Here is a 26,277-nt window from a genome sequence, read left to right as displayed (position 1 = left end):
ACAAAAATATACATATAATATATTTTCTTTATTATTATTCTCTTTTTTCAAGTAATAGTAAGACCATTCATTACTTTTTTAGTTTTTAAGGTCTTTGAATATGAATAAAACTGTTTTCATTGAATAAAAAATTTTTTTTCTAATTTTCTATTCGAGCTTTAGGCTTTATATAAGGGTCAGTTCGGGTTGAAAGCCTTGGCCCAATGGTTGAATCGGGCTTGGGCTCAGGCTGAATATATTCTGTTACTATAGAGACAAAGCTTGGCCCGGCCAATGAATAGCTCTAAAACCGAGTACACAAAGGATGGAGGAGTTCAAATCAGCCCTGTCGTCGTACCTCAGCACTGCTCTGCTGCTTTTTCTCGTGTTCTCATTTTTCTCATTGAGAGAGAACACGACCAGGAATATAACGAACGAGCCTCAAGTCAAAGCCATTTCAAAGCTGTGTTATTTTTGGGAATCCCCTTTTTCCATACCAAAAATATGGTCTATAATCCAAACCCGATGGTTGATGAACCATGAAACCGATGATCATACCATACCAGCGTGGGACTCAGTTACCACGTTTTCGGTTTATATACAATCATTATCATCTATAGTCCATAGACTACAAGTCCAAAGTAATTGCGACTTTGCGAGGGATGCTTCCGTCGTTGTCAAAGAATGGCGGGAGACGGGAGGGAGGGAGCGAAGGAGACAAATCGCGAAACACGGAAGAATATCAGTGTGAAGTGTGAACACTGAGCACTTGAGGACTTGTGCACTTGAGCAGAACACCAACCAAGAGGGCAAAAGCCAAGACTCAAGAGGGAATTCTTTTATATTTTAAAAGAGAAAGAGACCCTTTTTGGTAAAATTGAAAAATTAAAGTGATCTTCTGCTTTAATTTTGAATTAGATAAAGTAAATTACTACTTGAAAACATTTTTCATGCTCTCTTAGGACCCAGATAAAAGGGCCAGACCCCCCTGCACTTCCCCTCATTCCCTGCGTTTGTTCCTCACTTTTCAGTGAGAGAGTAGAGACAGAGCGAGGGAGGAGGGTTTGGCCTTTGGCCTTCGAAAATGGCTCGGAGCACGAGTTGCAGCAGATGGGTTCCACTGTTTCTTCTGTTTATTGCTCGCTTGGTTTTTGCCGCGGTTGAAGATGGTATGTTCTTTCTCTCTCTCTCCCTCTCTCTCTCTCTCTCTGTCTGTCTCTGGCTCTCTCCCATTTTAACTCTTTGAGTTCCGTCCGAAGCTCGTCCTGAGTCTGTAGTTCTATTTAGATTCATTGGAGTAATTCACTTGTCTCTCGATGGAATTTCCTCTTCTTTTTTCTGGTTTTGAAGTGTTCTTAGTACACAAGTAGAATCTTCCGGACTGATTTTCTGCCATTCTCTTGTTCTTAACTGGGATTGTTTCTTTTTTTCTTCTTTAAAAGGATGAGTCGATCAAAGTTGTTCCATTGTTGGTTTTCCAGATACTGCCAAGAATTTTTGGTTTTACTTCTTTGGAAAGCAGATCAATGTCGGTTCTCTCTCTCTCTCTCTTTCTGCATTATTCTTGTTTTCCTGTTTCATCTGAAAACAAGTTCAAGATTCGAAAAAATATTTCAAGTATGTCTGAGTGTTCATTGAAGAGAAGCTGAAAGGTTACTAAGGCTGTATTTGACATTCGTTATTTTAAGGACTTATCTCCTTTTTGCAGTTAAAAATTTTAGTGTTTATAGCAAATAAGGTCTTATATATAGTCGGTCTCTATCCACAAAAGAGTTCAGTGCTTTTTTTATAGCAAACTTAAATGAAAACTTAATACTCTTTCTATTTGTTCTACATTTCTTCATCTGTTCATCACTGGTTGGAAATTTGCACTGTCACCCATTACTTCTTCCGATTCTTTCCAACTCTTTTTTCTTTCAAAGATCATTTCTCTTCGTCAAAGAAAAGTTGCCAAAAAATGGGACCCTAGAAAACGAGTGAATATGAAGTCATGATTTCCGATTGTACTATTTTTTACCCAAGGCGGTGCGGGTCCGGCATTGATGTGGTGGAGCCAGACCAAGATGGTCCGCCACGCCAAGCCCAGTCGGGGCCATTGCCTAGATGAACCCGTACCTCACATCCCTGTTCCCTCCTCCACTCTTTAGTCTTTACCTTCTCCACTGTCCATCAGGCCATCAATGCAGTCATGCATCTTAAGCTTTTTGGGACCCCCATTCAATAAGTATCAGCCAGCCATGGTAGGTGCTCAACCAGCTGGGTCCATTACTAGCTTTTCGCTTGAGCTGCATTTGGCAAAAGTAGCTTATATCTAGTTAAGCTAAAGTATCCAAAGTCAAAAGTAGTTGCTCCATGATTCCTCTCCTTTCCTTTGATAACAAGGGAACACTGCAGCTGCTCTGCTTCTCAGTCCAAGCTGGATGCAAGACACAGTCTAAACTGAACTCCCCATGCTTTTGACATTTAGGTAGGTGCTCAACCAGCTGGGTCCATTACTAGCTTTTTGCTTGAGCTGCATTTGGCAAAAGTAGCTTATATGAAGTTAAGCTAAAGTAGCCTAAGTCAAAAGTAGTTGCTCCATGATTCCTCTCCTTTCCTTAATAACAAGGGAACACTGCAGTCTGCAGTTCCTGCTTCTCAGGCCAAGCTGGAAGCAAGACACAGATTAAACTGAACTCCTCATGCTTTTGACATTTGGGTCATAGTTGCTGTGTCATTTTCAACTGGGTTACTACTTGCAGTTGCACAGAAGGACCTGTTCTCATCCGGACTTGGGTCTGTATACGATTTAAATTCCGACCCGTTTCATACCCCTAGTAAAAAGACATTTGCCTCTGGTTTTATCTTTGTAAAAATTCTTTATTTTTTATAAGCTAGCTGTGGTAGATCCAAATTTTTAACAGGGTTATTCTTAGGGACCAGCTCTGCTGTCTGTGACCGTGTGTACACTATTTTGGGTATAGGCTGAGATCCTACTAATATGAGTCTATCCATATTTGCTCTACTGGCCTTTGGGCATTCCAATACTCTTAATTGTCAACCTCATGTCCCCAGATTCCCAAATCCCACTAAAGGACATACTTCTCTGGTATAAGTTATTTGCTGAATTTTGATCTTTTTTGTTGTATTCGTCCCATTTTGCTCCATCCAAGTTTTAAGATTTCAATTGACCAGAACAGTCCAAGGTCCAAATATTTTCTTGGCACGAGGTGGGGTCCCACCATCTACCCCAGTGCTTACACGGTTTTAAAGGGGGCATTTGACGCTTCTTTTGCTTTCAGCCTTTCACGCGTTTTAGGGTTCCCTCGCAAACAAATCCTCACGCCTCAGTGACTGAGTGGAAATATGCTCTGTGCTAAAGGACTCTAAGTTGTAGGTAGACTATGAAATAAGAATACTTTTTTGCTCTCGTGATTTCTCGAATTTTAAATAAAATATTGTAAACTCTATATGCCCCATTATACCATGGGGGTGAGTAACTCAATTACCTAAGTTTCATTTTGTGACAAATTCCCCCTCAACTAGTAGGGTTAAGTAAATGGGCGGAATTATCTGCCCTGTTTAGGGAAGAAAATAACCAACAAGGATTGTTGGGCTATTTTCCGTCACGCCCAAGTGTTTTATTTGTTTGTGATTATTCAGAGGGAAATCTTGCATAAAATGGAGCTTAGGTAGTAGAGTGAAAGACCCCCATAGGATAGGGGAGTATATGAGCATAGATGCTCATGCTCATGGGCCATGGGGCTGTGGCTAGGTTTCAAATGAAATTAAAGCATATGAGCCATGGTTATACATTTTAGGGACCAGCCGACCAGGGATTGGCACCAAACCGTTTCTTTACTTTCATGTCATTATATGATGACACTGTAAACGTGTGATAATGATCAGAGTACCTCAAATCCATGCTATGGTCTCTCTTGATTGCCTTCTCTCATTATTAGGTTTCATGACAGAATATAATTTTAGAGAGAGAGAGAAAGAGAGATGTCCGCATGCTTGGGTGAAATGATTGCCGACTCATCGATTGCTCTTATAAAGACCTCTTTGTTATCATGCATAGAAATTGATGGTTTCGAGGGACCTAGCCCCTAGGATGTGGTTTCATAGGTCCCAGATTCCCTTTGCCTTTATTCTTTGAAGGGAAAAGGGTGGGCAAATTTATATCTAGACCGGTCCACCAGAAGGTGTGGTCCCGGCTAGGACAATCCTCACGGTTCTAGATATTTTGGATTTGGTTTTAACCTTTAAGCAGGTCCAGCCTGGTCTGTTTGTCTCATCCAGTTGATTTGAAAACCCTATTGGTTGGGCAAATCCAATCTATTTTGAAAAACAAGTCCAACCCTAAGCTAGCTCTGGGTGCATCTCGGGGTGTATTTTATTTATACTACAAAATCAAGTTTTAAACAGTCTCGAAATCGTACTTGGTAGTTGGGTAGTGTTTTAATGACCAGGACAAACATGAATTTGCTGATTTGCAGGTCCACTTGTGAATGGTGATTTTGAGAAGGTCCCATCAAATGGATTCTCTGGAGTTGGAGATGGCCCAGTTTCCATTCCTGATTGGAATACAAATGGAACGGTGGAATTGGTTGAATCAGGTGAAAAACAAGGTGGAATGATCCTTATAGTCCCTCAAGGTGTACATGCAGTAAGGCTAGGAAATGATGCAGAGATAAGCCAGGACATTAAGCTTGAAAAGGGTTCAATATACTCTGTTACCTTCAGTGCTGCAAGGACATGTGCCCAGTTGGAATCTCTCAATGTATCTGTACCCCCGGCATCGCAGACCATCGATCTCCAGACCCTCTACAGTGTGCAGGGATGGGATTCATATGCATGGGCCTTTCAGGCCGACTCGGAAGATGGACACTTGGTGTTCCGGAATCCTGGCATGGAAGATGATCCCACTTGTGGGCCAATTATTGATGACATTGCCATAAAAAAGATCTTCACACCCGATAAGCCCAAAGGTAAGTTGCTGTTCTATTCATTTCTCAAACAGGGATTACAAATTTACAATCAAAATGTAACATAGATTGGGTGATTGTTCCCTTGAGAAACATTGAATTGATCGATTTGCTTATTTTGGGTTTTCATGTTCTTCCATGTTTCAGACAATGTAGTCATTAATGGTGACTTTGAAGAAGGCCCATGGATGTTCAAGAATGGGTCCCTGGGCGTTCTGCTACCCACAAACCTCGACGAAGAGACATCCTCATTGCCCGGCTGGATCGTCGAATCCAACAGGGCTGTCAGGTACATTGATGTGAATCATTTTTCTGTTCCCCAAGGCAAACGAGCCATTGAACTGCTCTCTGGAAAGGAGGGTATCATCTCTCAGATGGTAGAGACCACACCCAAGAAGGAATACAGCCTCTCCTTTTCACTGGGACATGCAGGGGACTCCTGCCAACTACCCTTGGCAGTCATGGCCTTTGCAGGAGACCAAGCGCAGAACATCCACTACCTGCCTATGGCAAATGAGACCTTTGCAACTACAAACCTTACATTCACAGCCAAGGCCGAGAGGACACGGGTGGCATTCTACAGCGTGTATTACAACACAAGAACCGATGACCATAGCTCCCTCTGTGGGCCTGTGGTGGATGACATTCGGGTGTGGGCGCTCTCTGGAGCCAAAAGAAATTCGAGTGGTGTATTGACTTTAGTGCTTGTGCTGTTGGTTTTGGCTCTGCTTTGATTTAGGATTTGCTTTGCTATATGAGGGCAGTTGGTAAACCATCTTCCCACGTCTATATTGAATATGTGAGGTTTTCTTAGTTTCTTTTTCCCCCTTTTGGATACTAATGCAGATGCCTTCCTTTACTACTTTGTAAGATTGAATTGAGTGAATTATCAAGCCTCCAACTTATATTTTTGCCTATTTGAACATCTTTACTACTTTTATTCAGTAAAGATCAACAAATGTTTATTGGTGTTAACAGTGATTAGGCGGTTGGTTGGATCCGGATTAGGATAGATCCATTTCCAGAACCAATAAAAAAAATAAAAAAAAAAAAGAAAAGAAAACGAAACATACAGGCCCAATTCCTACTCGAATCCTATGGAATCTAATAAAATTTCTAGACCCAGAACTAGCCCAATTATCACTTGGGCTTATTGGGTTACAAGATTTTGACCTGCTAATTTAGTTGTGTTGTCTATGGGTTGGGACTGGTCTGGTAATTTCTATTATTAGCAGGGCTTATTCGGGATGGGATTAGGGAGGTTTTGTAAACCCTTCACTGTTGTGTTGTCCCTTGACCTCTCAACCTGTACCCTCCCCTATAGGCCTATAGTGGGTTGGATTTTTCAGAATATAAATCCTTCACTGTTCACAAAATAGTTAGAATCGATTAAACCGATCAAACCGGCCCAATTCAACTCAATTTGATTGGTTCTGAAAAATGATCAATCAGTTTTCGATTAGAAAAAAAATAGAGAAATCGATACTTCAGTTTAGCTACGGTTTATCATATTATAAGCCGAACTAAAACCGACCCGATGTATCACTTGCAAATTTGACATATTTAATGGGATGTCAATCATAATTTTTATTATGACACTGGATCCCTAGTCCCCACGGTGTAAATTAATGTCTTCTGTTTATCACTCACGATATTTCAAGTCTCCTTCCGTTTACTAAAAAATAAAAGCAAGTCTCACAATGTAGCTATATGTTTGCTTTCGGCTTTTACTTCTATCAGGAGAAAGTATGTGTTTAGTTCCTTTTATGTTTATTGAATAAACGTTTGTACTTTATTTGTTGGTAAAACAAATGCAATAATTATAACCGTTTATGATAAATAGGTGTTACCAGGCTTTACATCAGCATATTAATGAAAAAAACATGATAGTTTGTGGATACTTTAAAAAATAACTTATACAAATGGCTGTTATGTACAAAAACCAAAGTTGACATTTTTCATTTTTGATGCATGCATAAGAGCAAGAGAGAAAAAATGCTAAAACGGCACCTATGTGACATCGCCAATAAACATTTACTAAATAAATGTAAGTGGAATCAAACACCCTCAAAGTCCATACTCACACCATTGGCACACCACACTTTTTTGACTCGTGCGCGTGCTCAAAGCGTGCAAAATGGATTAAATGCCACCACCTTCACGCCATTAGTTTCTATTAAAAAATTTCACATTTCATTTGTTTTATTCCCCTTCGTGTTAGATACACCTAACCGAATCCTATTCACTCTCATTCCGTCCCTCTCCAACCTGCAACAACAAATAGCCATCACCGGCAACTGTTAACACCTGCAACCAGAGAAAAATCTCAGGTATTATTTTTTTTTTCATTTTTTCTTTCCCAAACATTTCATCTTTGCCACGAAAGATCTGACCCTAACCGGTTTGGATGGCAATTATATTCATTGTCGGCAATCGTCGGTAATCGGTGAAATAGTCATCGATGATGCCGAGACAGTGAATATGACTATCATCCAAACCAATTAAGGTCAGGTCTTTCATGTCAAAGATGCAATGTTTAAGGAAGAAAAAATGAAAAGAATCAATATCTAATGTTTCTCTTCGGTCACCAGTGTTAGCAGTCGCCAGTGATGATTATTGATTGCCGCCGATTAGAGAGGAGAGAGTGAAAATGAACAGCGGTTTGATTAGGTATATCTGGCAGGAAGGGGAATGGGACGAATGAAATGTGGAATTTTTGAATAGAAGCTAATGGCGTGAAGGAGACGACATTTAATCCATTCCGCATGCTTTAAGCACGCGCACGAGCCAAAAAATGCATGGCACGTCCTTATGGTGCGTGAATAGTGCGAGCATGGACTTTGCCCTAATAGAAGTCGGACTCTCTCAATCGAGTTCGGCTTCAGTTATGACACTGATCACCCTAGTTCCATCAAATCAATTTCATTTCTAATACGTACAACAATCTCGCTGTGTTATTTGAACTTCTTAATTTGGTTAATGGATTAAATTACCAGAATGCATTTAAAATTGGTTAACGGTTTTATATGAATGCCGGCCGGTTTTGGTTAATCAAATAAATAAAATGATAGTATCGGTTCGGTTGATACATGTAAATTAAACTGAGCTGAATCGATTTGTGTGCAGTCTAAATCTTCTTTGCATATGAAAATGCAAAACTCTCTCGTATTTGAGGGGGAGATGGGTCGAATCTATAAGTTGGGTTTAGAATTTGCATCTAATTTACTATTATTAAATAAAATTGTATAAATAAACATCAAATTTTCAATTATTTGATTAAAATGTAAAAAATACAAGCTATCCTTCACATAAATTTTAAAATATTATTACATTCAACACTTATCATATAAGTTCATATAATATGTGGGTTTGGTTTAGCCTTAACACCAGTATTTTACCTAATTGTAAAATCTCAAAATCCATCCTTGCCCCAAAATTCATTTTTTATGAAAAAAAAAAAAAGAAAAACTCTCCGTTGGGATGATGGGTATTTGCCATTCTTAAAGTTTATTGACCCAATAAGTATCTTTATGTCAACCCAGATGTTTTCCACAACGTGGTCATGTTTCAGGTGGTCTGTTTTACCTCTTAACTGTATATTGTAAAAACTGTTGCCTCGGCCAATGACTCGGTGAATTGTTGATACAAGTAGCAACGTTTGTATTTCTAACCATTGGTATCGCTAATAGAAACATTTGTCACACTTCTTACTTTTTAAACATTTTTATCTGTTATTTATTTATTTATTACATGTTTTATAATCGTACAGATTGACATTTGAATCAAGACAAAGAGTTCGGCTTCAGTCAAACACCCTCATTCAGAGTAATGTTTGCGCATTTGGAGAACGCGTTACAAGTCCTTCAAATTGTAAATTGTGTAAACGGTTGAAGCATGCGAAGATGTTTCACGCCGTTAATTAATTAAAATGAGACATTATATTCTCTTCTCCTCTCCTCTTTTTTCGCTTGACGAGACACCAAGTTTCTGAAGCCGAACTCAGTTTCTATAACTCAGAAGAAAATGGTGGGTCCCACCCTCTCGCTCCTTTAAAATCGAGTAAATGGTCATTCTCTTCCGAATTCCGGCAGTGGAGACCGGAGACCACCACACCCGACACCACGAGGTTCGACGTGGCAGATGAAACCACCGCCTCTAGGAAATTTGAGCAGCTTGCCGAAAAAGGTAGAGAAGAGAATCTCCGAATTCCCGGAAGTTCGACCACAGCCTCCCGTCTTTCAGATCTGGAATTCCTCGCTTTTCTTCCGCCCAAAAAATCGTAAAGATTGTCGCTATGGCACCCAAGAGAAAGGTATTAGCGTACTAGAAAGACTGTCGCTCTCTGTCTAGATTCTTTATTTCAGCAGGTATTGACTATTGAGCCTGGCACCTGTTCATGTTTCTTTATTTTGAATCCAGGTGAATAGATACGATGAGAACTGGCAGAAACAATGGTACGGGGCTGGGATATTTGCTTAAGGAAGTGAAGAAGTGAAAGTTGACATAGTCAAGAAGCGGGAGAAGAAGAAGGTTCTGAGAAACGTGGAGAAGGCCGGATTGCTGTCCAAGATCGATGAATTAGGGTGTACTCTGTCTTCCATCGAGAGATTGGGGGTTTTGTCCAAGGCAGAGGAGTTTGGCTTGTTGAGCTTGATTGAGAAAGTGGCGAGCTTCTCTCCGGCGACGTTAGCATCGGTGGCGTTGTTATTCTTTGTCGCCGGCGGTAATGGATATTAAATCGCCGCCGACGGATAGGGGAGAGAGGGGGAGAAGAGAACGAGTGTCTTGTGACTCTCGTCTGCGACACTCAAAGGGAGAGAAGAAGAGAGGAGAGGAGAATGGAACCATGTCTCGTTTTGGTTAAATAACTAGTGAAACATCTTCGCATGCTTCAACCCTTTACATGAATGCGCAAACGTGCCTTGACTGAAGCCGAACTTGGCATAAAAAAAAAGTTCTGTTTCTTGGTCGTTTTTTTTTAAACACTAGGCAAGCTCTTCTCAAAATATATTTTATATCCTCTAATATATGACAATTTTAAACATTGGTGTTCATCAAAATTCATGGAGGGGTTTTAATTGGTGAAAATTCTTCCGATTCATACATTTCCAGCATCGATTTACCCATTAATTAGAAATTTTTGTAGAGAAGAGAGATGTTACAATAAGTGTTTCAGAGCCTTCTTTGGAGATAGAACTGATTTCCCATCTTGGCCAATGGGCCAAGTATTTTAAAATCTGTAGATACTGTAACTTGTTGAACAGATCAGATAGGTCCAGACTAGGTGTGTCAATTCAACCGGATCTGGTCCAATCTGGTCCGCTCCAATATAATTTCATTACAGAAGTCCAATCCAATTCAATGAATACTTTGGAACCATTTTGGACCAGTCCAATTCAATGTCTAGACTGCTTAATTTATTTAAATTTGTTTTAATTTAGATTGGTTCAACCAAACCTGGTCTATTGAGATTTGTGTTCTTATCTTCTATTAATGGATCAGATATGGGTTCAAATATTCAATCCGACCCAATCTAACATAAATCCATTATGGACCCAGTCCAATTCAATCCAAATAAATACTTTGGACCATTAAGTCTGGACTGGTCCAGTTCAACATGTCTTATTGCTCCATCTAATCCGTCCAAATTGATTTTGATTAAGATAGAATCCAACCCAAAACCGGTCCATTAACACCCCTAGTCAAGACTCCAAAGTTCAACCATCTGATTCACCAGACCTTTCATTGAATCAACATATCGTAACATAGCAGGTTAGAGGTCAACCTAAACTAGGATTATGATTAGTTGCTAAGATGGTACCAAAAAAAAAAAGATTCTTAGGCTGATGAGCTATGACTATTCTTATATTAATTCTGATTTGATTTTTAATAAAATAAATATTTATTATAATTAAGGGTATATTTGGTTCATAATTGGAATCAGAATCATAATCAAAATTTTTTGGAATTGGAATGGGAATTGGAATCAACTGGAATGAGATTTCATTTCCAAGGGATGGAGAGGGAATGGCCATTCCCTCAAACGGGGAAATGCCACCACTAGGAATTCCAATTCCGATTCCAGACCCTTATTCCCATGAACCAAATGGGATCTAAGTACTTTATAGGGTGGGTATTGAGACAAGATCTCTCCCATGAATTTTACATGTATAGAAGATATTTTTCCAGTGTGTGGATGAATGCCATTCTCTCAGGGTGTGAATAATTGTTGCTTTCAAGAGATCCAAGCTCGTGAGTAGTATTTTAAGATTCAAATTGGAGTAAAAACCAAGTTGCCTTTTAGGTCCCAATTTTACTAGTTCACTGGGTGGTTTGCACATCCAACCCACCAAAACCCATTTAATTAGGACCTAGAGAGGCCATCGGTTCCTGGTTTTTATGGTTTGACTGTCCAGTCCAAGTTAAAGTCTTGAAACATTGAGTTGTAGTTCTAGGGTTTGTAGAAGAAGAGAAGAGAAAAGGAGGTATCGAAGAGGGGTGTGTGTATGTCATTATTCACACCCATAAAAATACTATTTATACTTTGAAGAAAATTTTCAAAAAAGCCCATATTTGGGCGCCCAAACTCAAAAGGATGATGAAAAGAGTAAAACACCCTTGCCCAAGCATTCTCAACACTCCCCTTAAAGATGAGCATATATGTTAATCATGCCCAACTTGACAAGGTTTTTAGAAAACTTTGGATGGTGAGCACGTTTAGTGAGACTATCAGCTAGTTGGTCTTCTAACCTTACAAATGGAAGGCAAATATCTTCGCTAGCAATTATTGCTCTAATAAAGTGTGTGTCTACCTCAATGTGCTTTATACGATCATATTGGATAGAATTGAGAATAATATTTATGACTGCTTAATTGTCATAATACAATCTCATTGGAGTATTTACTTGGATGTCCATCTCAATTAATAAGGTCTTCAACCATAGTAGTTCAGACACTCAATGATCCATTGCCTTGTACTTTGCCTCAGTACTAAAATGAGAAACAAATAATTATTTTTTACTTCTCATGAAACCACATTACCTTCAACTGAGGCATAGTAACCGGATGTAGATTTTCTATCATCAATGGACCTTACCCAATTAGCATCTGTGTATGCCTCAACATTTAGATAGCTATGATTGGAATACATCCCTTTACCAGGGCATCCTTTTAGACAAGCTAAAATTCTATTAACAACCTACATATGAGTTGTTTTAGGTTCATGCATATATTGACTAACCACTTTAACAGCATAAGATATATCAAGTCTAGTCAAACAAAGATACAAGAAATGGCCTAGCAACCATTAATGTATCCATCTATTTGGAAGAACTTTTCCTCCAGTGTCACTCAACTTGTGATTGAGATCAATTGGAGTTTTTATAGGCTTACACCCTAACTTCCCAACTTCATGGAGCAAGTCAAGAACATACTTCCTTTGTGACAAAAAGATTCCCTTCTTGGATCTTATAACTTCAATACCAATAAAATATCTAAGATCACCGCGATCCTTAATCTCAAATCCGAAGGTGAAGGACCCTTGATGGAAGCCTATTAATGAGTTACATAGTTGTCTCAATAGCATCACCACAAAAACGAGTGGGAACATGAGTTTGAAATAGTAAATCTTGAGCAACTTCAATCACATGCCTATTCTTCCTTTCAACAACCCCATTTTATTGTGGAGTATGATTGCATGAACTTTGGTGAATAATTCTCCAGTTCTCAAAAAATCCACGCAAATAGTTTTCAAAGTATTTCTTAGTATTGTTAGATCTTATTATCTTAACTCTTTTATCAAATTATGTATCTACCATATTCATGAAGTTTTGAACAATCATAGGAACCTCATCATGACTTTTCATCAAGTAGATCCATCTATACTAACTATAGTCATCAATGAAGAGAATGAAGTATTTATACCCACCCTTGAAAGGGATAGCATATGGGCCTCGAACATCAGTACGAACCAAATGGAAAGCAATATTGCTTCTTTTATTACTTGAGAAATGTGTGGTTTTACATTGTTTGGACAGATGACAAACTTCACATTCAATGTTCAACTTTGGCACTGAGTTAAACAAATTTAGAAACAAAATTTTTATAAAATTAAAAAAAAAAGCATATGACCAAGACAACAATGCCATAATTTTAAAAGACTTATTTTCTCATTAGAACAAAACTCAGTCTGACTCAATAATCTATACTCTAAGGCTATGTTTGGTTTGAAGGAAAAGGTAGGGAAAAGAAACGAAAGACAAGGGAACCTATATAAGGTTTGTAAAGGTTTCCCTACCTTTCCCTTCCTTTCCTTGCATTTTCCTTCAAACCAAACATAGCCTAAAGGTCCATTAAAGAGGTAGACTCCATCAACTTCATGCCCACTTTCAAGCATCCTCCCCGTTCTCAAGTCTTGGAAAACATGACAAGTACAAAAAAGGTCACAAAACAATTAGGAGATTTTGTAAGAAAACTAACTAACAAATTTTTATGTAATTGAGGTACATAGAGAATATATCCAAGAGAAAGATTATGGGTGAGTTTGCCTTCACCCTAACCCAAGATAGGGGTATAAGATCCATCAATAACAATAATCTTACCATTTCCTAGATTTAATTTATATCAAGTAAAATGTGAATGTATACTAGTCATATGGGCACTAGCCCAAAGTCTACATTTGATGGGCTGAAAGATGTGGAACAAGCAAGTGCAATACCTGTTTTAGCATATGAGCTAAATGGATTACTATGTCCAAAACTAGGTGAGGAGGATGCTTGAACATCATTACCAACTATAGCCAAGTGAGCATTGTCCTTTTTAGTTTTGAAGTTTTCTAGTTTTAAATGCATATTGAGCTCCCAACACCTTTCCATAGTATGTCTTGGCTTCTTGCAATAATCACAAATAATACCCTCATCCTTTTCAATAATAGGATGCTTACTGCTCTCCTCCCCTTGTACAAGGGAGTAAATGGAAGTAAGAGAGACAATGCCGACACTGAGAATATGTTGTATAGTAAAGTCAAACTCTAAGTTCAAGTAGAATAAAAAAATCAAAGACTCTATTCTCTTTTATGAACTTTCAATATTGCTCACCATTTTCAAGATCCTTTCATGCTAGAGCTTTTAAATGATCAATTTCTTTCTAAATAGATTGTAGAAAAGATAAATACATAACCACAGATCTTTCCCCCTGATGCATATTGCAAGCCTCCTTTCGAAGTTGGTACAATCTAGTAGTATCCTTTCATGCTAGAGTTTTTAAATGATCCATTTCTTTCTAAATAGATTGTAGAAAAGATAAATACATAACCACAAATCTTTCCCCCTGATGCATATTGCAAGCCTCCTTTCGAAGTTGGTACAATCTAGTAGTATTGTTAATTATGGAATAGGTGGCAATAACTCTATCCCAAATATCTTTAGTAGTTGGAAGAAACATGTACCTACAAGCAATATGAGATTGGGTTGAACAAATCAATCATGACATTACAATGGAGTTATTTTGCTCTTAGTTTGCAAATTTCGAATCTTCAGGATTTGGCTTTACCTTCTTTCCTGTAATGAATTCCAACATCTTCCTATGATAGTAAGCTTAGCAAATTGGGACCACTGCAGAAAGTTGGTCCCATTAAATTTAACAATGGTTATCATACCATTAGAAATATCTACATTTCCTAGGAGCACACTGGAAACCATCTGTAGATCCTTGAATACTTCCATATTCTATCAAAATACGTTCTTGTCAATCAAAAAGACCATCAATACCCGACCAAAGATAAAGACCCAAGAAAATGGGTCACCACACATTTAAGAGAAACAAAAAGGCCAAAAACTAGTTTGGCGGCAAAATAGAGGGAGAAGAAAATCTCTCAAAAATTGTATAGGGATTAGAAAATTACAGGCCACTTCCCGTCACTCCCTAAATGTAAAATGACCCAAATGTCTTTGTTTTGTAGTAGAAAACCTCATTAAACATGTTTTAAAAGGCTCAACATCAAATCTAGATTTTTTGCAATTTTCTTTTTGAAAAATCTATAAAAAAACATAGAAGCTTCAAATAGTTACAAAATTAATACAAAAAAACTTCTGGAATCAGGACAAATCAAACCATGTAAGATTCATTGACTACCGCCATCACCTATATAGATTGTTGACATGATCCGGCAGCGATCTAACATCAACAGGTCATCTCGTGGGAGAAAATCAATAGAAAAGATATTTTCTCAGAGCCTCTACCTACACTGATACCAAGTTGTAGTTCAAAGGTTTGTAAAATAAGAAGAAGAAGAAGAAGAAGAGGAGGAAGACAAAGGTATCAAAGAGAGGTGTGTGTGTTACTATTCACACCCTAAAAAATACTATTTATCATTTGAAGAAAAATTACAAAAAAAAAAAACATACTTGGACGCTTAAATACAAAAAAAAAGATGATGAAAAGACTAAAACACCCTTGTCCAAGCATTCTCAACACATTGTTTGTGACTTGTGAGTATTACGGTGTCATGACACTACAAGAAAACTGTGCTATAGCTACCAAACTGTAACTATGGACATAAAATCCGTAGCTAAAAGATATAGCTACGGATGATCTCATGTCCGTAGCTATAAACTAAACTTTAGCTACGGACAGTTTGTTTGGCTATAAATTAATGGTCCGTGGCTAAAAGAAGCCTATAACCACAGTTTTTAGATATCCGTAGCTATATGTTAGAAAATGAGAAAATAACCTACAACTACGGTCACTTTGTTAGTGGCTAAAGATCTCTGTACCTATGGGTACAAATTATTTATAATTATAGTTACGGATTCTATTTAGACGTGGTTATAACAATAAATTAAGTTAATGACTAGAAACTATTTATAATTCTGGAAAAATTTATATTGCCCAAAAGATATGATATTGAAAAGGCTTTGACCAATCCAAACCCTTGGTGAATTTTGATAAAAATCTAATGTTTTAAAAATGATCCGGAATTGGAATCATTCTAGCCACTTGTTTTCGGGTCGATGGTTCGACCATCTAGTTCGAACAGATGACCCATTCTGACAAAAAATTATAAAAGGCCAAAATCTTTGAACGAGTCAAATGGGTCAATGGTTTGATTGCCTAGGTCAACGGGTCGCTGACCGATTCAACGGCTTTTGGCCAAGGACCAAGTTTGGGGGTAAAATGGAACTAGTTGCCTGGACAGTTCCTCGACCAAATGGTCCGACCATCTAGGTCGTACGATAGTTTGAAAAACCATAATAAAAATCCACTTGCATTGGTTATTACTTTTTTTAGTTATTGGTGGCTATAAATTGATTATAAAATAATTAATATATTTAAAAATAATAAAGTAATAAATATTTTAATAAAAAGATAAAAATTAATAAACATTAAAATATTTACTAAAATGATTAGAAACTCATGTAATCATGGAAATTAATAATTAAGAAATTATTAAAATAAATAAATATTAGCAGAGGGGCTCTGCTTCGCAGGGGCCGTTGACCCGTTGACTCGGTCCCTGGCCAAAAACCATTGAATCGGTCAACGACCCATTGATCCGAGCGATCGAACCATCAACCCGTTGACCCATAAAATGGTTTTTGGCCTTTTTTATTTTTATTTTTAATTGGGAACCATCCAAGCAGCGAGTTTCATTTTATCCTAATCTCAGTCCCTAGCTAAAAATCGTTGAATCGGTCAACGACCCATTGACCTAGGCAGTCGAACCATTGACCCGTTCAATGGTTTTTGGTCATTTTTTTTAATTTTTTTAATTTTTGTTGTCAAAACGGGACATCCGTTCGAACCAAACAGCCGAACTGTCGACCCGAAAACCGATGGCCAAAACGATTCCGTTTTCAGGTCGTATGAGTCACACGCTCGAATGACATAACGCGTATGGCATTGCTTAATGGACCTCACACACTCAATTTTTTGCTTATAATTTTTGTTGTCAGAACGAGTCATCCGTTTTTTTTTTTTAGGAGCCGTCTAGGAAACCAGTTCCGTTTTACCCCAATCCTGGTCCCTGGAAAAAAACTATTGAATCAGTCAACGACCCATTGACCCGAGTGGTCGAATCGTCAACCCGTTGACCCGTTCAATGGTTTTCGACTGTTTTTTTATTTTTGTTGTCAGAACAAGCCGTTCGTTCGAACTGGATGGTCAAACTGTCGACCCAAAAATCGGTGGCCAGAACGGTTCCATTTTCGGGTCGTATGAGTCACACGCTTGAATGACATAACATCATGGTTTTTAAAGCCAACTCGGAGACCGAACCAGTTAGGGGTTTGGTTACTGAGTCGAACAGTCTGACCGTTCGAACCAACCGGTCGACCCATTCTAACAAAAAAATAAAAAAATTTAAAAATAAAAAATGATCAAAACCATTAACCGACCTAGAGACCGAATCGACCAAGGGTCCGGTTATTGGGTCGAACGGTTGACCCGTTCTAACAAAAAAAATCTTTAAAAAAATAAGAAATGGTCAAAATCGTTTGAACGATTCGATATCTAGTTATTAACAATATTTATAATAACTATTATATATTTATATAATTAGATAATTATATATTTCTAATTATCTAACAATTTATATAACTAGTAGGAAATGGGTTGCTCTCACGTGAGCACCCCAATCCTATTAATATATATATATATAAAAGATAATTAATAATTAATAAATTATTAATAATTTCATAATTACATGAAATTTCCTTGTAGCTACGGTCAACAACGAGCGCGGTTAAAGACATTGTTGGTATACTTATTTTTCTTTTCCTTCCTCCCGCCCCCAAAACCACTTTGCTCTTTCTCTTTATTTTTGAAACTCTCTTTTATTCTTTAATCTTCTTTAACTTCTCCTCGTTTCTTATTTTATCACTCTTCTGTAGTTTTGAAACCATTCCTCATTTCTTTAATCTTGTTTTCACTCATAAAACCCTCCTCTGTTCTTTCGTTTCTTATTTTATCACAATTGATCAATTGGTTCGGGTGCTAATGTAGGAAGAATCCATCGACGGTAAGAATTTCAATTCTCTGATTCTATCACTCTTTCTCTCTCTCTCTCACTCTTTACTTCTCTCACCGAAAATGATCATTTATCTTTCTCTAGACGCAAGGACTGGCTTGGTAAATGTGTGCAACTTCATTAGGATACAGAACCTATTCGGACGGCAAAGGTGTGCTACTTCGTTACCGCAGGTTTGTTTTAAATGCCCTATCTCTCATCAACTTAATTAGTTCATCAATTTTCCAATTTCTTTCATGGACCAATTGTTAATTAGGTATATTTATTTTCAAATTAAAATTAGAAGTTATTACAGGAAAAGGAAAACATTGAAGAGTGTTTGTGGGTAATTCTTTAACCAGTGGGATGGGGGTATCAAGTGAGGTTGTTCCATCTTTCTTCCAAAAGAAAGATGGTCGATAGGTATTTCTTTAATGGTGAGATTTATTTGAGTTTCTGGGTTTGGGGTTTTGGTTGAAAGAAAGATGGTTGGTGGGTAATTCTTTAATGGTGAGATTTATTTGATTTTAGGGGTTTGGGGTTTTGGTTTGGTCATCAAAAGAATATTTTATAATTGTTGAGAATCTTTAAAGAGAAATCTTGTATAATTTGGCAGAGGTCGATGGGTGGTCTTGAAAGGGTGTTTGTTTGGGGAGAGGTTTAGAATGGATTGGGGGATCTTAACTTAACATTCAAAGTTAATGCAGTTTATTCAAATATGAAACTAGAATCACAAAAAACAACGGTTTTGAGCCTTATCTGTATAAAATGGTCTTTTTTCTGTTTTTTTTTTTTTTTTGCTGGGGAGGTTGGACTGTTGAAGTTCCATCTTTATTAAAAAATGGGACCTGCCCAAATCAGTACCCAAAAAAGGAAAGTTGATCATCTGAATTCTATGTATGAATTCATGTACAATTGTACATCCATCCATATGATGAAACCGGTCTCCAAATACCGTTGTGACTTTCAAGGGGAATCATTGAAACTTTCAAAATTTGAGAGAGAGAGAGAGAGAGAGAGAGAGAGAGAGACCTGCTAAAAGAAAGCTGGTTTTTCTTTTTGCAGTGTCCTTATTTTCCAAAATGGGGAAAATCTTGTTCAAGCAATGGTTTTTCTTTTTGGAAAGCTAAGGTTGCCATAGGTAAATGCATTGGGGGGTGCCTGGTTCAATAGTCTATTGTTTTTCAGGTTATGACCTGCTAAAAGAAAGCTGCTGGTTACTTGCAAACTTGGGCAACAGTATTCATGTTTAGAGAGAGAAGAAAGGAACACCAATAAAAGATAAATTGCAAAGAATAGATGGCCAATAAGAAGAATAATAAATAGAAGAAGGGGGACTAATGATGTGGACGCTTTTATTGGGAAGAAATATTGTCGCCGGCAACAGCAATAAAGGGTGCAAGATTTGCTGATTCTCACCTTATCTAATTCTAGCTAGATACAGTTCTATCTTATTTGTTCAGTATTCTTATCTTATCTGTTTCCAGTAGTATGGATTAGTAGGGAGTCTTATCTGTTCAGTGTTCTTATCTTATCTGTTCAGTAGTATAGATTAGTAGGGAGTCTTCCTAATCAGTAAGGAGTCTTCATAAAAGTAGGACTCTTATCTTCTTGTAATCTCCTATTTAAGGAGCTGATGATATTCAATAAAGGCATCGAAATTTTCAGTCAAGAAAGAGCAGAGGAGAATTGGTGATCTCTTGGACAAATCACCATTAAGGCGCCAAGATAGGTTCCTCAAGAAAAAGGAGGAACAAGGGAAAACAGGAGGTTTTCCCCGTGGCCGTGACGAGATCCTATTCGCGGGCCCTTAGCAATCTGGTATTAGAGCAAGGCGTCATGGGTGACCTGGAGCAATTGACGTCCAGGGTGCATGAACTGAGCACAAGCTCGTGGAGAACAGCACGGAGGTGCGCGAGATCAAGGACGACGTCCGAGAGTTGCAGCGCTTGATGGAGTTATATTTCTCTAACAAGGAAAGGAATCCAGAAGGGGCTGCAACCACAAATGGCCGCCGACCAAACATGGCGGAATCGTCCGACGAGCAGCAGGTCGTCGCCTAGGGAGCCGCGGTCATTCCCAAATACAGTAGGCTGGAGTTCCCTTCTTACAACGGCGCCGGAGATCCCTTGGGGTGGCTTTACCGATGTGAGCAGTTCTTCCGCAACCAACGGACAAAGGACAGAGACAAGGTAAGCCTAGCCACATTCCACTTGACGGCGGAGGCGTAGCTCTGGTTCTATCGATTGGAACAGGAGGAACCTGGGCTGTTATTCTTTGCACAAATATGGGCTGATATCTCCTTCTTCAGCCCCTTTCGATTCCAGCACAAATATGGGCTGATATCTCCATGGATTTCATAGAGGGACTACCCAAGGTTGGAGGAAAATCAGTTCTTTACGTGGTGGTGGATCGCTTCTCTAAGTATGCCCATTTCATCCCTCTGTCACATCCGTACAGTGCTACTTCCGTCGCCCACGTTTTTTTACTCATGTTTTCCGTCTACATGGGTTACCGGAATCTATTATCAATGACAGGGACCCGGTTTTTACTAGTACCTTTTGGAAGGAATTGTTTCGGTTGCATGGTACCACCTTAGCTTTCTCTTCCGCGTATCATCCTTAGTCGGACGGGCAAACGGAGGTGGTGAACCGAACGATCGAAATGTATCTCCATTGTTTTGTTGGAGATCAACCGCGACGGTGGGTTGATTGGCTTCCCTGGGCCGAGTATTGTTATAACACTGCCTATCATTCTTCCCTAGGAATGACACCTTTCCGGGTCGTCTATGGTCGTGACCCTCCTCGTTTGTTATCCTATGAACCCGGTTCTACTCGTTTGGAAGAGATTGATCGTTCCCTACAAGAGCGCGATGCCCTTCTAGTTGAAGTTTCTCTTCGCTTACAACAGGCACAACTACGCATGAAGCATGCCTATGACCAGCATCATCGGGAATTGTCATTTGAACCAGGACAGTTTGTTTGGTTGAAGCTTCAGCCCTATCGACAACGCTCCTTGGGTCATAGGGCTGCTCCTAAATTAGCTCCTAAATTTTATGGACCCTTCAAGGTTTTGCAACGGATTGGTACAGTTGCATACCAGCTGGAACTGCCAGAGCACAGTAGGATCCATGATGTTTTCCACATTTCCTTGCTCAAGCCATTTAAGGGTATTCCTCCCGACAGAGTTCCCCCCTTACCACCCTTAAAAGAGGGCAAACTCATTCCCCAACCTCGGGCTCTTGTTCGCTCCAGAATCAATCGAGGTGTTCTTGAAGTCCTGGTGGAATGGGCCAGCTTACCATCAGCCGAAGCTACCTGGATCCCTTTGACTGAGTTTCAAGACACATATCCTAGTTTTGAGCTTGAGGACAAACTCTTAGTCCAGGAGGGGAGTAATGATGTGGACGCTTTTATTGGGAAGAAATATTGCCGCCGGCAGCAGCAGTAAAGGGTGCAAGATTTGCTGATTCTCACCTTATCTAATTCTAGCTAGATACAGTTCTATCTTATCTGTTCAGTATTCTTATCTTATCTGTTTCCAGTAGTATGGATTAGTAGGGAGTCTTATCTGTTCAGTGTTCTTATCTTATCTATTCAGTAGTATAGATTAGTAGGGAGTCTTCCTAATCTGTAAGGAGTCTTCATAAAAGTAGGACTCTTATCTTCTTGTAATCTCCTATTTAAGGAGCTGATGATATTCAATAAAGGCATCGAAATTTTTAGTCAAGAAAGAGCAGAGGAGAATTGGTGATCTCTTGGACAAATCACCATTAAGGCGCCAAGATAGGTTCCTCAAGAAAAGGGAGGAACAAGGGAAAACAGGAGGTTTTCCCTGTGGACCGACCCGTGACAAGATCCTATTCGCGGGCCCTTAGCAACTGATAACTAATTAGACATCAATAGCATATTATAGAGAGAGACCATTTTCTTCTCTACTGATAACTAATTAGACATCCTTCTTCTATTTAATTTTTCTTTCAGTTTCAACAGTTGTTATGCTTTTCTCATGGAGGGGATCATTATTTTGACCCATCATTTCCTGCAAATGCAGACTGGTTTGTGTCTTGACACCCAGAAGAACAAAAAAGTTACTGGAGTAAATAAGTAGATGAAAGGCCACTTGTCATTAGGTTTTATACGAGTACCATTTGGAACTATACAAGACAGATGGAATCCTGTAGGTGAGAACACACAGAGGGCAGGACAGAGGGAGAATGGCAATGATTGGTTGGTCAGTGGGGTTGGGGGGTTCACCATGGTCCATGGCTTGACTACTACTACAGACAGACTATTTCTCATACCAGGAAGCTCTCTAGCTACTACACACTCTCATAGTCACAGGCATGAACCTAGACACACTACTTCCCTCCTTCAATTCAATTCCCTTGTAGCTAGATAGCTAGCTTAATTTGGCCACTAATTAATCAAATTGGGTTCACTTTCAAACATTAGAGCTAGCGCCCACAGATTAGATAGCAAAGAGACGTTGAGACTCTGTGCTTCCTGCTGATTGCAGGGCTTACCTTACGTTGCTGTAAAATGTGAAGAGCTCATTTCCCCTTCCTAGCTCATATATAGGATTAATTTAATAATTCTAGATCTCTGAGTGCTGATACTAATAACACAGAGAGACTTTGCACCTTCATTCTTAAGAATCTAAGAAAATGCATTTAACGAGCTCTTGTATTTAACTGCTTCTCCTGAGGTCATCATCATCCTTCTACAGACTATCAATTGGGTAAGATGCCAACCCAACACCTATTGTAATCCCCCATCCCAATAGGAAACTAACCTGCAATGAGTAATGTGTGTTATTTCCAATAGGAAATTAAAAGAGTAAATGATCAATAAAATGCCCTTAACAGAAATCAGGAAAATTTTTGTTCTTTAGAGAAAGAGAGAAATGAATAATGTGTGCTATTTCCATTTCATATTTTTACTAACCTGCAATGAACCAGTCAACACCACTGGTTTAAGAGAATAAATTCCAAAATAGAGTCCACGGTATACAATAATCCCAACACATGAGATGTTAAATCCATGGTAGAGCCCAGCAACCCCATCAGATTTGATGGTTTTACTGTACACATCAATCAATCCATTGAACTGCCTTGCACCACCCTTCTTCGTAGCTTTGGCATCATTGGCCAGACGTGTTCGAGCATAATCAAGGGAATAGACAAACAGAAGAGATGAAGCACCAGTTGCACCTCCTGATGCCAGGTTCCTAGCAAACCATTTCCAGTAGCCATCTCTGTCTTTCTTAAAGTTGAACATTCTCTTGAAGTAATCCTTGAAAGCAAAGTTCAAGGCCTGGTGCAAATTTTACAGTTCTAAGATTTTGATGAAAAACTACAGCTAAATAATGCACAAATAAAAGAAATAAAAAATCTGGATCCAACTCTTTGTGAGCTATCCAGATTAATTATGAAGTGATCTATCAAACATCAACTTGATGAACTTACCTGTGTGGGAAAGTATCCAAGGACATGGGCAGTATTGCCTCTCCATAAGGAAATGAATCCTTCATCCTTGATTGTTCTTCCAAAACAGTCAGTGATACCCTTGTAGGGTTCAGACAGCCGACCAGCCTTGATCATCTCATCCTGGTTCTGTATTAAGAGCTTCACACGCTCAATTGGAGCAGCTGCTGTTTTGGAAACAGAAGCAGAAACTCCTCCCATGAGAAATCAATAACAAATCCACCAGATCCTTTCTCTGATGGTGCTTGCAAAAAAACAGGGCTATTCTTAAATGAACAATCTGAATGAGAATCAGATCCATTTTCTGCACAGTTGGTATTCTGATTACTGGAGTGTGAAGTATTATCTTTTGGTGTACACTCCAATGGTTTAGATAGTGTTTTCAGGACTTCTAGAGCAGCTTTGATTTGGGATGAATCAGAGGAAACCCTCTGGACATGGCTCAAATGTCTGAACAAGATTAGAGGCAAAATTGGAATTGGAATTACCCTGACCAGGCTGGTCAGAAAGAGAGCATTTCAGTGTGGCTCTGGAAAAAACAGAAGTTACACTGAGTTTAACTTTGCAGTCTGTTGCAGGGCACATGTTAGAATCACTAGATAGGCGTTCACAGATACATTGGTTGCAGAAAACTTGGCTGCAGATGGTATCAACAGCATCTTCAGGTGGATCATTGCAAATGCCACAAAAATTTTAAGGCTTCCAAACAATTCAAAAGATCCAGCTTCTTCTCCCTAGGAAGTTTCTTTGCAGTCTCTATAGAGGAACTCCAAACAGAATTAGAATCATAACCCTTGACAAGAAGAGGGTGATCACAGGCTTGTCGCAGACGCAAGAGCATCAATAAAATATTAACATAATTCTCTTCGACTGTGCCTGCAGTTGCATAAACCTTGAATTTTGCACGCGAATCTCTGCATAGTTTATTTCAGACAATCTATTTACAATCACAGAAGCAACAACTGCACAAATCTCTGCACTGCTACACTGCCTTTTTTCAAAACTTATCTTATTTTTTAAATCTCCTATGATTGTATCTTTTGCACTCAACTGTGATTTCAAAAGGAAAACCTCTTTGTCTTTCTCATTTCTTTCTTGCTGCTGTGTTTCGGTTATAACCTATACTGCACCTCTTAAAGATCTGAGTTTTGATGATCAGATCTATTATATTATGTCTTAAAAAAGTATGATATTTTTATGGGCTTGGCTCAATCTTCGAATACTGTTGCTGCCTTGGGCTAATCTGATTCTTGAATTGATCAGTGATATTTATCTACATCATGGAATGTTTCAGCTTCAACCTTTCTCCATCTCTTTCATTACTCTGTTCTCTCTCTCTCTCTCTCTTAATTTGCTACTCTTGAAGTGAGATATTAAAAAACAACTATATATGGATTCAGGAGGAACTATTAATGGTTGACTTGGGTTGTGTTTGGTACTATTTCAACCTTCATTTCAAACACCTTGAAATGCTAGGGATTGCCTTTTCCTTCTACCATATTAGTACCCATTTGGGAGGGATTTTGGGACACAACTTCTTGTGTTTCAGGCTGGGCCCCACATGGAATTCATAAATGTTGTTGTGTTTAGTGAAAATCCAAAATTCATAAAAGATGTGTTTGATCTCAATCCTTACATCTGTCATTTGTTTAACATTAGGCTTGGAAAGTAGGCAAGAGTTTATATTTCCATATATACTTAATTAAATTTTCATATATGATTTTATATCTTAAAAAATGTGATTTCTAACTTATTTTCTTATAGGTTGAACATGGTAAAGGAGGATACTTCACACATGTGGATGGAGACATTTGATCAAATTTTACAAGCCATTTTTTATTGGATTAAGTTTCATGTATTCAAGAACATTGGATTTCTAGCAAACACATGGATGTTAAAGCACTTTGAGATATAGTTCATGTATTCAAGAACCTTTTAATGAAACTTTAAATTCAAGTTCCATCTATATTATGAATTAGTTGTGCTTGTATTCAATTCAGGAAAGCAGGTTTCAAAAAAATAATGAAAAGATTTAGGATCTAGCCATCTAGGCTTTATGTTTTCTTTACAGAAATGAAAACCGTTGCTAAAGGTGTTTTAACACAGTCAAAGAAAACCGTTGTTAAAAGGTTTTTTAACTAGCTATGGCCTGTACACCTCCGTAGTTATAGATTGTTGTTCTTCTGACAACGTCAATCGTAGCTATAGGTAATATTTTCTAGCTATGGCCAATTAAAATCCAGATTAATGTCTTTTGCTACGGGCAATATGTAATTATTTAGGTTAGGCTTTAGCTACAGGCACAAACCGTAATTATAGGTTAGTTGTAGCTACGGATGCAGTCAGCCGTAGCTATTGCCTATAGCCACTGCAACTGTAGCTACCGTTTCTTGACCGCAGCCCGTAACTATAAACCTATAGCTACAGTTTTTCGCATTTATAGCTAAGGTTTAATAAAATACAAATTAAGGTTGTATTTTGTACCTTTCTGTTTCTTCCTTTAAATGTTTGGGGCTGATGAATACAAAATGGTGAGGAACATTTTTTCCACGTGAGTGTTCCAGGGCATGCTTTCTTTTGGGTAAACGACAATTATCAATCCTATTGCAATTTTTATAGCTAAAGTCACTCATAATGTGTGACAATATATATTTTTGACTAATTTGTATTGATCAACTAAGATAAGATCGATCGGCTGATGCAATAAAATTTTTGGACGCAAATTAATGAGACTATAAGGTCAGGTTGATGGAATTATCAGTTATGAAACATTAGCTTTCACCAATAAAAACCCTCCCCCACAAATTTTGATTGTTTATAAGATTTTTAGATATAATGCCTAT

The 26,277-nt window shown here is 38.4% G+C and overlaps 1 protein-coding gene and 1 long non-coding RNA gene across 2 annotated transcripts; both read left to right on the top strand.

Annotated features, from left to right (window-relative positions):
* Positions 1–934: 934 nt before the first annotated feature.
* LOC104613510 (choice-of-anchor C domain protein, putative (Protein of unknown function, DUF642)) lies at positions 935–5,863 on the top strand. Its single transcript, XM_010281355.3, has 3 exons — positions 935–1,148; positions 4,458–4,949; positions 5,094–5,863. Exons 1-3 carry the CDS (start codon positions 1,064–1,066, stop codon positions 5,678–5,680), a joined length of 1,164 nt encoding a protein of 387 aa, XP_010279657.1. The 5' UTR covers positions 935–1,063; the 3' UTR covers positions 5,681–5,863.
* An 11,855-nt stretch (positions 5,864–17,718) lies between these two features.
* LOC148801568 (uncharacterized) lies at positions 17,719–25,400 on the top strand. The gene is made up of 3 exons (XR_016083670.1): positions 17,719–17,961; positions 18,055–18,143; positions 25,199–25,400. It is a non-coding gene; the product is annotated as an uncharacterized LOC148801568 (long non-coding RNA).
* The last annotated feature ends 877 nt before the right edge of the window (positions 25,401–26,277 follow it).

Source organism: Nelumbo nucifera, chromosome 3, assembly GCF_055504915.1.
Source record: "Nelumbo nucifera cultivar China Antique chromosome 3, China Antique-T2T, whole genome shotgun sequence".
NCBI classification, from domain to species: Eukaryota; Viridiplantae; Streptophyta; class Magnoliopsida; order Proteales; family Nelumbonaceae; genus Nelumbo; species Nelumbo nucifera.
The sequence above is the reverse complement of the archived record's forward strand: the minus strand, read 5'-3'. Positions and strand labels throughout refer to the sequence as shown.